This window comes from Pleurodeles waltl, chromosome 4_1, assembly GCF_031143425.1.
Source record: "Pleurodeles waltl isolate 20211129_DDA chromosome 4_1, aPleWal1.hap1.20221129, whole genome shotgun sequence".
NCBI lineage: Eukaryota > Metazoa > Chordata > Amphibia > Caudata > Salamandridae > Pleurodeles > Pleurodeles waltl.
The window spans coordinates 732,450,197-732,465,277 of record NC_090442.1 but is presented as its reverse complement, the minus strand read 5'-3'; the positions used below and the strand labels follow the sequence as shown (position 1 = coordinate 732,465,277).

The 15,081-nt window shown below is 41.5% G+C and overlaps 1 protein-coding gene across 1 annotated transcript in view; it reads left to right on the top strand.

The window, feature by feature from the left end:
* The window catches only part of SLC35B4 (solute carrier family 35 member B4), a 123,493-nt gene that overhangs the window by 77,564 nt on the left and 30,848 nt on the right, over positions 1-15,081 (top strand). Inside the window, exon 7 of the mRNA XM_069229318.1 lies at positions 806-915. Within this exon, the coding sequence (XP_069085419.1) occupies positions 806-915 (110 nt within the window). The remainder of the gene's footprint in view (positions 1-805; positions 916-15,081) is intronic.

Genomic DNA, 15,081 nt, shown 5'->3' with positions numbered 1-15,081 from the left:
ATTTGATCATAACAGTTACCAGCTTGGGCACTTCCTAATTGAGGTCGATGATAAAAGAGCATCTCTCAAGAGTAAAAGACAGCTCGGCGACACTTGCACTACAATCCCATTGACCTATCAAATGTTATTATTGGTACAACTCTCTAGTATTAATGCACATTAGTGTATCGGTGGAGCAGGGTCTCTCAATTGTTTTTTATTTTTTCATAAAAAGTGGAGGCGTGGTTTGGGATTTAAAGTGCCTGCTATGAATTTTTAACTTATTATGCAGTTTGGTGGGGAAGGCGGGAACCACTTCAACTACTCATCTCATGGCCCACTAAAGGTAAAGTAGTAGTGTTCCAGGGTCAGGAAAACCTTGAAAGCAATATTTTATTAGTGCTTACTGAAAAGAATGTCCTGTCTGAATCAACAGGGAATCATTGGTTAAACCATGACTTTGAACTTTCGAGCAAATCGCAGATTTGGACTGGAAGAATATTTGTCTGGGGATTCCAATCCCCTCCTCTTCTTCTTGGTATCTTTGTAGGATAACATATGAATATGTCATTTTCACTTAGGATTACTTTCTTTGGTCTACAATGCACAGACAGGTTTATTATGAGATGTTACTAGAAACTACCCCAAGTCTGGGTGGTTTCTTTTCTAAATGTTAAAAGGAACTATCACCTCTTTAGGCTTTGACTTAGCAAGATATGAAAAGAAATTACACTGCCCAAGGATAATGTTGTAAGCTTTCTGTTAGATATTGAATTTGACTCCCATTTTGATGCATTTTTGCTTACACTATTATCTTTATTTGCAGGAATTTCCGCATTGACATTTGCGCTCTTGATGTCTGCAAGAATGGGAATCTTCCAAGAAACGCTCTATCAGCGTTTTGGAAAACACCCCAGGGAGGCCCTGTTTTATAATGTAAGGTAAACTGTGTAAGAGACCGATTAATCCAATCTAAATCCACACGCTGTGATGTTGTAAGGGGTGTAGGGTGGCTGTCCACATATTTAAATGGGTAGATGGACAGAAACTGGCAGTATAAAGGTGTTTGGACAAAATATCTGAGAAAAAATATCTTGTGGACAGAATATTGTGTCAAGAATATCAAGGACAAATATCTTGAACATAAGTTTCTATAAGAAAGTTTTACTATACTTAACTCTACATATACGTACATTGATAAGATATGTATACATATGTTCAATGGCATGTGTAGCTGCAGAGTCACATGCTGTGCATATCTCACCATCTAGTGTTGGGCTTGGAGTGTTACAAGTTGTTTTTCTTCGAAAAAGTCTTTTTTTTCAAGTCACAGGATTGAGCGACTCCTCTGTGATAGTGCGCATGGGCATCGACTCCTTTGTTAGATTGTTTTCTTTCCGCTTTCGGGTTTGGACGTGTTCCGTCTCGCTCCAAGACTTTCGATTCGGAAACTCTGTATTAGCTCTAACTTTTCTCATACCATCGGTATCGTTTAGAACGCGGTTTCTTCTGCACTCAATCCGATAGTACTGTTGGGATCAAGGAAACGCACTTTTGGGTGCTTGCGCCCTCCTTGTGCCTGTTCAGGCCTAGTGCGTCATAGCCTAGTGGATCGGACTCCATTCTGATTCTATCCTCGGTGCCACGCTAAATTTCCTTATACCGACTAGCACTTGGTATGTAATCTCTGCCTTTCTCTGGAACATCGTGAGGAAAGCTGTGAGGCGGGTGGATCTTTCCGATTGGAGGAAACATTACGCGATCAAAGGGCACGAAGACTGGAGATGGTGTCCAAGCACACAGAGTCCACCACCGACACCCTCGAAGAGGAGCAAGCACAGACAGCAGTTTCGATCCCAGATTCCGACTTCGAACAAGGTTCAGACAACGACAGCCAGCCTATAGCAGCTGCGCAGTATGTGAGTACACCTGCCCCAACACCCACTTTTAAAAAATCAGGCAAGGCCTTGGGTGCATCACTGCTGTCAAGCCATGGTTCAACCCAGAAAAAAAAAACTAATCGTCGACCGACCCCCCCATCTTCAGCTCCGAAAAAGGCCAAAACACACCATCAACAGGCCACGCCTGTTTCGGTGTCGGGAGTTGAGCCGTAAAATGCAAACCTCAACCTCCGAACCGGGCTGATGCCCACAATCTTCGCATCCGAAAATAATGCGTTCTGCTTCGGAGCCGAAACTTCAGCCAATGCCTTCGGGATGGATACACCTCATTTCCACTTCGGAGCCAAAAACATCATCCTATACAGAGGAAACGGGACTTTTGGCCCGAATGAAGCATGTGTCCAAAATATTCACTAAATATTCCTCTAAGGCAGAGGTCTTCCAACTGGGGTGGCGGGAAGCCCTAGGAGGGCCTCAAGTGATCCTGGGGGGGGGGTGCCAGTCTCTGGCCAAAATGAGCATTATGCTAATAACAGGGCTTTGTTTTACGCGTAAAAAATGATCAGCAGTAATTGGCTCTGTAAGGGGCCATCACTAACATGTTTTGTCATTTATATCCAAGCTGGAGAATGTTTCAAAAGGGAAGGGACTCCAAATACTCTTCAACCCCCCCCCCCTTCAATTCTAATAATCACACTGTCAATACTTTTACACGTTAATAAGGCCTGCTTAACCAAAATAGTTTGTTTGGCATCATGTATTTGATTGCATTTTTAAAACTGTAAAAGAACTTAACTGCAATGTTTAAATAAGTGTAGAGGTATTTAAGCATTCTCAATTTAATAGAATAATTGTGAAAAATTAGTTGGGGGCCCGATATTTTTTTTCTTTTCACTTGGGGGGGCACGGCATTAAAAAGTTTGAAGACCACTGCTCTTAGGGCACAAAACATACCTCTGACCATCATATAGAGGAATCGGACATTCAACCTATTTGAGAGGTTATGGACATCAAGCAGAGAAGAACCAGAAAGACACTGGAAAAATTATTACTTCTCTTCCTCCACAGACTAAAAGAAAGCTAGCATTTCAAGACACTCTTGATATGGCCCCACCAGTGGCAAACATTTTCAAGCAGAAGGAAAAGCCGAAACCTCTTCAGCTTTCCCCACCACATTCACCGCAGCTTTCTTTTTCACCTCAACCTATCACTCCACCATCACACTCACACTCATACTTATTCACAAGCAGACACTGTAGACCCATGGGACATGTACGATTCGGATGCTATACAGTCTAATGATCCAAATCTCTACCCTACTAAACCATCCCCACAAGAGGATAGTACGGTTTATAACCAAGTAATATCTAGGGCAGCTGCATACCATGGGGTACAAATGCATGCAGAACCTTTAGAGGAGGATTTCCTTTTTCATACACTATCCTCAACTCCTAAGCAATAGCAGTGTTTACCAGTGCTTCCTGGTATGCTTAGGCACGCAGAGGAAATATTTAAAGAACCAGTTAAAGCTAGGGTTCTGACACCAAGGATTGACAAAAAATACAAGCCTGCACCAACCGATCCAATTTATATTACACAACAATTATCACCCAATTCTATTGTGGTCAGTGCAGCCAGGAAGTGTGCCAATAGTCAGTCTTCAGGGGATACCCCACCCCTCACAAAGCAGAAAATTTGGTGCTGCGGGAAAAAGGGTGACAACACAGGCACCAGTGGTGTATTGCCAATTCCCAGGCCCTGTTGGTGAGATACGACAGGGCACATTGGAATGAGATGCTAGAATTCTTGAAATACCTACCCAAAGAGCACCAAAAGGTGGCACAGCAAATTGTAGAAGAGGGTCAGGCCGTAACAAATGATCAGATTAGATCTACTCTAGATGCAGCTGGCACTGCAGCTAGAGGACTTAATGCCAGCATCACAATCAGACGACATGCATGGTTGAGAGCCTCCCGTTTTAAACCAGAAATACAACAGGTGGTCCTTAATATGCCATTTAATAAACAGCATCTCTTCGGACCAGAGATAGACACAAACATTGAAAGACTCCGGAAGGACTCTGACACTGCAAAAGCCATGGGAGCCCTTTATACCACACCATTTTGGGTTCCTTTCGGAAACAGCAATTTAGGGGAGGTTTTAAAACCCAGACTGCAGAGGCTTCCACCTCCCATCCAAAACAAGGACAGCAGTACTACTCAACGGGGTCATTTAGAGGATCGTACAGAGAACAAAATCTCAGAGCCAGAGGAAGATTTTTTGCCTCGAAGGGTGCTTCCACACCCACTAAACAATGACTTCCCAAACATCCCAAAATCTCACACGTCTCCTCTGGGACGAAGACTGCAACAATTCCATTCTCACTGGCAAAACATTACCACAGATCAGTGGGTACTCTCAATTATCCGCATTGGTTATTGCCTAGAACTCATCTCCACTCCACCAAATATTCCCCTGCGTTCTCACAGACTCTCTCCAGAACACACTTTTCTACTACAAAAAGAGGTACAATCTCTATTACTCAAGGGGGCAATAGGAATGGTTCCCATCTCATAGCAAGGGACAGGAGTATACTCGCTATACTTCCTTAGACCAAAAAAGGATGGTACTCTCAGACCTATTCTTGATCTCAGACCTCTAAATCTATATATCCTGTCAGAAAATGTTCATATGGTCACTCTACAGGACGTCATTCCCCCTACTACAAAAACACAATTACATGACCGCGTTAGATCCAAAGGACGCTTACTTCCACATTCCCATACATCCAGCTCACCACAACTATTTAAGGTTCGGAATATCAGGCAACCAATACCAATTCAAAGTGCTACCCTTCAGAGGAACAACAGCACCAAGAGTGTTCACAAAATGTCTAGCTGTAGTAGCGGCATACCTCAGAAGACACCACATACATATCTTTCCTTATCTAGACGATTGGTTAATAAAATCCAGCACCATTCTACAGTGCCAACAACACACACAATAGATACCCTACACACATTAGGGTTCACAATCAATTACCAAAAATCTTACCTTCAACCAGCACAAATTCAACCTTATCTAGGTGCAATTCTCAATACTCAAACAGCATTAGCCTACCCAAATCCACAACGTATACAGGCTTTTCAATACCTCATATCACAAATGCAGGTCAATCAAACTTACAAAGTAAGATTTGTCATGAAACTATTGGGAACAATGGCATCATGTTTAGCAATAATACCAAATGCGAGGCTAAACATGAGACCACTGCAACAGTGTCTCTCTCAACAATGGTCTCAGGGACAGAGTCGGTTACAGGATCTAGTGTTGTGAAACCGCCAAACTTACAAATCTCCATAATGGTAGAATCACAACAACTTAACAAAGAGGTGGTCAATTCAAGACCCAGTGTCACAGACCATGATCACAACAGATGCGTCAATGACAGGTTGGGGAGCCCATCTCAACAATCTAACGATACAAGGGGATTGGGACTCAATACAAATAACTTACCACATAAACCACTTGGAATTATTAGCTGTATTCTTAGCCATCAAAGCATTTCAACCTCAGATTATACACAAAACAGTCTTAATAAGAACAGAGAACATGACAACAATGTATTATCTGAAAAAACAAGGGGGACACACACTCATCCCAATTGTCCCTTCTAGCTCAAACATTATGGAAATGGGCAGTTCACAATCACATTCACCTACTAGGGGAATATATCCCAGGAATACACAACCAGCTAGCAGACCTTCTAAGCAGGACACCGCAACAAATACAGAATGGGAGATTCACCCACAGGTAGTGCGATATTACTTACAAATGTGAGGAACACCAAACATAGACCTTTTCTCAACAAGCGAAAACGCGAAATGCCAAAACTTCGCTTCTAACAAAATGTGTCACACTTCTCTCACCATGATACTCATAGCTCCCACGTGGGCACGCCAACATTGGTACACAAAACTCCTAGATCTGTCAGTAGTACCCCATCACAAGCTTCCAAATAGACCAGACCTGTTAACTCAGAACAGGGGTTGAATCAGGCATCCCAACCCCAGTGTGCTCAACTTAGCAATTTGGCTCCTGAAGTCATAGAGTTTGGATATTTACAGCTTCCATTAGAATTTATGAACATTCTAAAACAAGCATGTAAACCAACAACCAGACAATGCTATGCAGATAAATGCAAACGGTTTGTATACTACTGTCAACCTAAAAATATAGATCCACTTAAAGCATCAGTACAAGATATTGTGTGTTAGTTGCTTTATTTACAAAAGCAAAACTTGCTTTTTCCTCTATTAAGGTTCATTTAACGGCCATATCAGCATACCTACAAAACATACAACATACCCCTGTCTTTAGAGTTCCTGTCATAAAAGCATCTATGGAAGGTCTTAAACACATTATTCCACCCAGAACTCCACCAGTTCCAGCATGGAATCTTAATACTGTACTCACAAGACTTATGGTTCCTCCATTCGAAACCCATGCACTCTTGTGCTATTCAGTTCCTAACATGGAAGATTGCTTTCTTAGTCGCAATTACTTCATTGAGAAGAGTAAGTGAAATTCAGGCATTTACTCTAGAAGAACCCTTCTTCAAAGTACACAAACACAAAGTAGAACATAGGACAAATCCAAAAACTTTGCCTAAAGTGGTTTTATCTTTTCACATTAAACAGTCAGTTGAATTGCCAGTCTTCTTTCCACAGCCAGACTCTACTGCTGAAACAGCTCTACACATTTGTGATCTTAAAAGAGCTCTAATGTATTATGTAGACAGAACAAAGGACTTTAGAAAAACTAAACAACTTTTTGTTGCTTTCCAACAACCTCATCAAGGTCATCCCATTTCAAAAAAAGGATTAGCTAGATGGATTGCAAGATGTATTCAAACATGCTACCTTAAAGCTAAAAGGGAGCTATTAATAACTCCAAAAGCACACTCCACTAGAAAAAAGGGTGCCTCCATTGCATTCTTAGGAAATATACCAATGGCAGATATATGCAAAGCTGCCACATGGGCCACACCACATACATTCACAGAGCACTACTGTGTGGATGTGTTATCTAGGCAACAAGTCAATGTTGGACATGCAGTGTTAAAAACACTATTTCAAACCACTTCAACTCCTACAGGCGAACCAGTGCTTATTTGGGAGGAGAACTGTTTTTCAGTCTATGCACAGCCTGGGTATCTGCAGCTACAAATGCCATTGACGGAAAATGTGAGTTACCTAGTGTACATCTGTTCATGGCAGGTAGTGCTGCAGATTCCAGGAGCCTGTAGTCGTTGTAGTACTTACTTGCACATATGTATATATATATTTGCATGGACATCTTACTTCATTTTTATATATCTGTAGTTGTACATACACAATCTTTCACTCCTTACTTCACCCTTCTGCGGGAAAACAATCGTCGATGCCCATGCGCACTATCACCGTGAGGAGGAGTCCCTCAATCCCGTGACTCGAAAAAAAGACTTCTTTGAAGAAAAACAACTTGTAACACTCCGAGCCCAACACAAGATGGCGAGTTATGCACAGCATGTGAATCTGCAGCACTACATGCCACGAACCGATGTAAACTAGGTAAGTGACATTTTCCATATATATCGTCAAGGCAAGGTACATAGATGTGGAATTTAAAATAGTAAATCTATACTTATTGCACTTACCTTCTTAATATTGTGGTTCTCAATATTTTTGACTCAGTATTCTATCTACACAATATTTGTTTATTCAATATTCTGTCAGACAACCCAATTTAAACATGCACCCAGTCTTCTTCTCGAATCAAATTAAAAAGATTGCGAACTAACTTTCATTTCTGAGACTGCACATGTGGTTAAACAAAAAGTAAGACAGAATATATTCTGTGACCCAATGTAACCTGTTTCATCATCTCTCACAAGATGTTCCTATCATTTCATTGTATGCTACTACCAACAAAAGCTGCTAAGTCTGGCTCATCCCTATAGTGTACATTTTTGAGTTATGAGCAGCTTTGGCATTTACCCGCCACTCCTAGAAGGCAATGACGAAAAACCATTTTGCTTGTGGGGTTTGCACTACCCAAAAAGGCGATCTAGATCAGTCTTGCCTGTGACCTGAGAGTCACAGGTAAGAATGGGAAAAGGTGTTGGTAAAAGCTAGTCATGCTGTCAGGCTTGACTAATCAAGCGTAACACTTTTTCTCTCAGAATACCTGAAGTGAAGCCCCATTTCCACCCTCCAGCACGTACAGTTAAACCAGTGTTCCTATTACATGTCAGGAGCACGGCTTCCGTGACTGCTAATTAGGTTACCTTTCTCCAGGTTCTGATCTGAACATGGGACAAGGCTGCCTTAGTTAAAAAATGGTATGATATCTTGGAAGGTAGCAGACAAGGACCATCTGCACTGTTTCCAAACAGGCATTGTTCCATAGAACATGCAAATGAGAACATGGTAAACTGGTTTAGACGATTCTTTAATAGTCTGTAAAAGTCGGTGCATATGGTAGAATATGGCTTCTCTCTTTGATGGCTCGGGGTGCACATTTGTCAGCTCCACCGAACTTGTATTTAAAAGTGTTGACCTTCCTGATTGTGAACCAAGGGGTGGACTTTCTAAATTACATTTGCATCATACAAGGATGGTAAGTGAGGCTTGGAGCAAAATTGAGGGGAAAAACGAACCGTTAACTGCCCAACAACAAATATAGGTGCCTAAATGAAAGCTCTAGTACTGGAACGTTGACAAAACAAAGTTCATCATTGAGGCTGAAAGGCTCGATGCAGAAGCAGACCACAAGCCAAATCTGTATTGAGTCTATGGTGATTTATTATGAAAATCTAACAATTATGTTACAAACAAATTGCACTTAAAGGTTTCTTATTAGGAAAATATACTAGATTTTACATAGTATCCGCCTCAGGCAATGGCCTTGATGAGTGACAACTCCAATAAGCTTTAAACTAGACTACTGTAATTCACTGTACAAAAGTCTTCAAAAGGTAAATGCTTATATGACCCAGACAGTAGAGCATGCAGCTGTGGGATTCACAAAAACCTAAGGGAACACATCTGTACGCAAGAAAATGCTGCTCTGGCTGCTGGAGACGGGCGGAATAATCTTCAAACATGTATGTGACCTTCTGATGCCTTCAGTGTAAAGCTCCTGATTAATTAAATCAGGCTCTTGAGCCTTATTTACAAGGGAAGAAGTTGGGTTTTGGACATGGAACAATGTTCCTAGTCCCCACAACTAGTTTGATTTTGGGGTGTAGGGTACAGAATATCATTCCCATCTCCTTCGTACCTCTTCTTCTATTACTGTTTTCAATACATTCCTGGAACATTACATATTTTGCAGCTGAAACCAAAGCCGGGGCATGGGAACTCTTCCTCTGAACAGCAGCTCAGTTATTTTATATTTAAATCACAAAATTACCCATCTACAATCTACCTTTGATGCAACCAGCGCAATAGTCACAAACAGTAAAACGTGTGTAATCTAGAATAAAAATGACCATGCTCACAAAAAATAGATGTAAAAAAGCAGACACTTTCCAAAATGAAAAAACAAATAGTATACATTTCAAACCTTTATACAAGGAGACCAAATAAATGATAAGAATGCTTTACCTATCCCCAGTGGCTGAGAATAATTCATTCTTTCCTTCTACTGCTTTGTTGTTAGCTTTTTAAAAACAGATATCTTAAATTGAAGCAAAATCCAGCTGCTTTTTCTCCTGCTGCAGGATAACCAAAAAAAAACAGAAGGAATGGTCGTGAAAGCAAGACCAACAATTTTAAATCAGAGCCTGGCAGCATGAAGTGTATTCTGACTACACACCTTGAAATGCTATATGTAGCACCATCTTAAGGGGAGTATAACCTGGATATAGGAAGGGTAGTTTTGTTAAACCACAGGCAAACATAGGTAGTTAGGATCATTGCATGGTAGTAAGGCCATTAGGTCAAGGCTAGGATGTAGAGTTGCCAGTGAACCCTAAGTAGGGCCTCACTGCTGATGTTGCTAGTAGATAACACTTACAGGTAAAGTTGTATGTTGCCCACATACTGATGCACTAGTGTCCCATGAGCAACAGTATTTAACGTAGTTCTTCTGATGTTACTCACTGGTCCTTCAGCAAATAAGCCTTTTGACTTCTGTACTGTAGGCCAGGAAGATTCAGAGACCATACATTGGCTGGTCAATTTGGCAGCCTACTACTGACAGATTTATTATGGAATAAAATCCAATATTGTCTCCTTTATTAACCAAAGAGTTACTTAACCAACCATTGTCTCCTTTATTAACCAAAGAGTCCGCTAGCTGATCTGATTGTTCAGCAATATTTTGTGGGAAGATGATGTTGAGAGTATTGCACCCAGGGCAGATTGGCAGCTGCATATGTTGATTGAAGAACTGTGTGACCAATCGTTCTAATGATTCTAAGACTGCTTGTATTTGGAGGGTGTTGACTGAGCCATTGGCTGTAGTTGACAACTAGTGTGATAAATATGTTTCCATCAAGACATGCCAAATTAGGTAAATTATGTGAAATTTGAGTGTTGGCAATTCTTCTGTAAATAATCAGAACTCAATAAACAATGTCTCTGTTAAACAAGAAAGTCTCGTCCGCTGCTCTAAAATATTAATAGTAAGTACGGGCTATTATTTACTTTCACTTCCCCCACCAGTGAACCTGACATTATGCATTGAGTTGTCAGACACTACTTCTCACTTGTTACAGAATAGACAGCAAACCATTCATGGTGCTGTGATCATAGTTCTGAGCAACGTTATTGTTAGGCATAGATAGCCTCCGACTAATCCCTGCTTTCTGAGTCGCTTCTGTTCAGAATAAGAATTTAGAGCACACTATCTCGGATGCTCTATCGGAGCTGTCTCCCCACACTGAAACAAGACTGGATACAAGCTTTGTCTCTTCAGGGAAAAACTGGAAGACACACCCTCAAGGAGGATGTGATTCCTTTTTAAGCCTGCAGACAACAGATGGTATAACCTTCAGTAACCACGAACAGTAAGCCTGCAAAAAGATGTTTTAACGTGAGACTTCAAAAAGGCATCTCATAGGACATGGTGTTTGTTTAACAGATTTAGAACAATTTATACTTTTAGTGGCACGTTACGTTTTTGAATGGTTAAAATAGCAAAAACTACCATCACTGTTTAGACTGGCAATAAACAGCCATTTCTCATTTTAATACCCATGAGAGTCTTTTGTTCCCAACACAGAAAAAAATGGCTGAACAGAATTACGTCACATTTATTTTGAAGGATGGACTTCACTTGAGAAGTCCCTTTGCTTGGTTTGGTAGAAATCCGTTCAGTAGTTTTGAAGAATATAGCTTTTGAGAAAGTGTTCAGGTTGTTCATAAATCAATTACATTTTAGATATCGGATTATTAATTTGCAAAGCATGCATAAAGTAAACAGGGCTCTGAGAAGACCTTTTGTTTTCATTATGTGTTTTGTGCAGACATTGACAATATGGCATTCATTCCTTCAGGTTACTTAGGAAGATCCTTTAGCCTTCTGCCATCAGATGTACTCAATTTCTTCTATAAAAAAAAACTTCAGTCATGTTATTATTGAAGGTGAATTCCAATGCCATGGTTCAGGAGATAGGCAGAAATCACTTTGATAGCATGTTTACGGGATTTGTAGACAAAACTGTTCAAACCATTTCCACTTTTGCTTTTGAAACGTTTAAATATACAAGGACTGTGTGGAGAAAAGATGTATCAACTTACCAAAGCTTACTTTCACTTAATAAATTAAAGCAACACGAGTCACTGTGACTAAATAATTCTACCCACAATACAAAATCATTACGCTTGGTTGCTCATATGGAAATGCTTGCCATTATGGGTAAAATTTGGCGCCCTTTCATTCAGTAGATGCCAGTCCATCTACTATGCCCTTGAACAAATCCCTTATTAATTACGCAAGATCTATCATACTTCAGAGTCCAATGGGCAAAGGAGTAACCAACTATCCAGACATGAACCTTGCCGGGGGATCACTTGTGATAATTTGCAGAGTGACAGGTTGCAGGGTAAGTTATTAAATGACAGGTATTCACTAAGAAGCAGTGACTTTAATAGGAAAAAGTGATTGCTTTAAGTTGATTGCATTCTGATTGCATGCGTTCTGTGAAAAAGAAAGAAATGGTAGGTTACAAATAAAGCTACAGTGAGAGGGAGTCAATAGATTGTGGCTTTTCCCTTCCTATTTGTGGAGGAAGGTATGCTCCTGCAAGCAACAGCAGCTGTGCATGTCCATAGGCTATGAAGGCCAGGCCTTGTGGCCAACCTTCCCTGTGCAGAGCCAAAAGTCCAAACCTTGATCCAACCTCAGCGGTGCCTGGGCCATAGGTGCTGTTCAGCTTATTTTGGCCACCGATTGAGGATGGTGTGCAGGGTTGAGCATGAGGCCAAGCCCTGCAGCGGACCCCTGCTGTGGATGACCACAGGCACAGACCTTACATAGTTGGGTTTGCTACACTGGGAAGCTTACCAAAGCTTTTTTATATTTAAGAAGATACGGCAATACCAATCAGTGTGGTTGAATCATTTCCCCCCTCTCAGTACACAATCATTGTGCTTGGTTGCTCACATGGAAATGCTTTCCATCATGGGTAAAAGTTGATGTCCATTCATTCTATGGGTGCTGATCCATCTACTGTCAACTTGAACCAATTCCTTGTCAACTGTGCAAGATCTAGGATACTTTTGATGCTAGTGGACAAAAGAGTGAGCCACTGTCCAGACACGAAACGTGCTTGTGGTGCACATGCGCAGGGACTGGCAGGAGGCCAGGCCTTGCAGACAGTTGCTGTTATGCACGACTGGAGGCCCTGCCGAGAGCGGTTGGCTATCTGTGTGGGTTGCTTCTGCAGCACAGCCCTGCTGTGCTAAGCTGAAGCGCATTGGAGCCTGCCTTTCTGACCTGCCCCTATCAGCATGACAACAGGCCGTACTCAGAGATTGGCCACCCATGGTAAGTGAGTCACTCCTGTAGCTGACCCAAGCTGCATTAGGCCAGGCACTGTGGAGAATGACAGAGCCAAGCCAGAGGGTAGGCCCTGCTGGCAACATCCGCTGCGCACAGCCGAAATTCCTGTGCAGCAGCGGTTAGCGACACACAAGAGGTTGAACACAGGGCCTGGCTGGACATCAGCAGCTACCATAGGCCATGCGCATCGGGGATTGTCAGCCCACAGTGAATTGGATGCAGGGCCTGGCTGGAGACCAGGCCCTGTGGGCAACCCCAACAGCACAATCCTTCCTACTCAGTTTTCTTAATTTTGCTCAGTGTGTCACGGATTCTGCAGTGCACAGTTTTACTCACCCAGCCCACCTCTCCTCATGTATGTCACCTGGACTTAACTTCTTTTGAACTGTGGTATAAAAGCGAACAACATCAAATTTTACCTTTCTTAATCCATAGAAGTTGTGGGGAAAAAAGTATTTTTAATAAAAACATTTACAGTTTTTTTATGCTATATCGTGTTTGAGAATAAAAGCAAAAATACGTCAGTGGAATAGGAACTTAAATTAAAAAAAAGTATAGCTCTTGAATGTCCGCTCGTCTAGAAGCACTTGTTTTGTATGCGCACACACAGTGGTCTGCAGTGGAAATCACTCTATAGCACACCTAACAGTGCACGGTAGTATGTGCAAAGCATGGATCACTCATTTTGCCTCTGCTGAAAGGCATCTTGTGTCAACCTCTCACTTGGAGGGATGGTGTGCTGTAATGCGGAGGCAGATGTAGACGCTTCATTCAAATCCTTTTTCCACATTAAACTGGTGCTTATGCAGGGCAGTAAGATGTTTGTAAATCAGTGAAAGCCGTTTTTTCTATTGCTTCCCCGGCTCAGTTTTTTTCTGATCCTATGTGTCATTTACTCTTTTTTCACCTGAAGGGACCTTCATATGATGGACTCTAGAGGAGACCTGGAATGCTCGGTATGGTGAGCTCCTTGATCTTCTTTGCTAAGCATGTTATTCTTGATGGCTTGCCTGTTGTTCATTCTGTCCAGATGCCATTGCTGAAATATAAAAAATAATCTCAATCCAAAAAACCGGAAAGCACAGCATAAAACCACCTAGCTATCTCCCTTTGCTACAGAGCTCTCCTGTCATTGAGTGCATTGATATGTACAAAAGTTCAGGAACTACATATAAAGGATAATTCACAGGACCAGTGGTCTCAGATTCAAAAATCGTTCACAGAATGAAGGACGTGCCTTTGAGCTGTGGTTGTGGTTTCTGGCGCCACATCAATAAAAAACCTTACAACGGGGAAGTTTGGAAATGGGCCTTTATAGAGGGGAGATTTAAGTAAGAAGCCCTTAGTTTCAAACAATACAAACTGATTTGTATTTTTTGTCAAACACAACTTTTTATTTAAAGAAAATGGGCTCTGCAGCTCAAGTTCTGGAGTTGTACCTCCCAGACAGGAAGTCCCACTTTCCTGATCTTACAAGACCATTGCATTGCTTCCACTGGTGCCACGGAGGATGCTGAAAATCTGAAAACACAAAGGAAAAAAACAGAGGCAGCTGATTGGTTAAATAGTGCACACTATCTAAAAAGCAAGCCGACAGCCACTATAGACAAGGGCCTACCTTTTGGAAGATACCATTTCCTCTTTTTCTCTTAAGTCTGAGAGAGAGAAGATTCTTGTGCTATCATTATGGCTTCCCAGTAGAGAAGACAAAGCCAGAAACCCCAAGAAGTGCAAAAGGAAAATCGTCAGTGCAGACACTCCAAGAGAGGAAATGTAAAAATCTGAAAAGTCACATGCAATTTTATGTGATCAAGTTGTGATTGATGCACTCATTTGGGACCAGTGGCATTAACTGTATGGGAGCCATGCACCCAAACGAGTACTCCCAAGTAGGGGTGCATATGCAGCAGTGGAAGGAAGGAGAATTGGAACTGTGCCACCCAAAGTTATCCTACGAGTAGAAAAGGAAGATGATTGTCCCCTGCTGTTCTTCTCTACCTATCTCAATCAGTATTAGAAGATTATTTGTTCTGGAGAGTGAAACAAAAATATAATCTCCTGAGCAGTGAATCATTCCCTGACAAAGTATCACAAGGAGGTTTTTCAAAGTTTAAAATAATGAAAAAAAACAAAAGGTTTGGGAAAATAT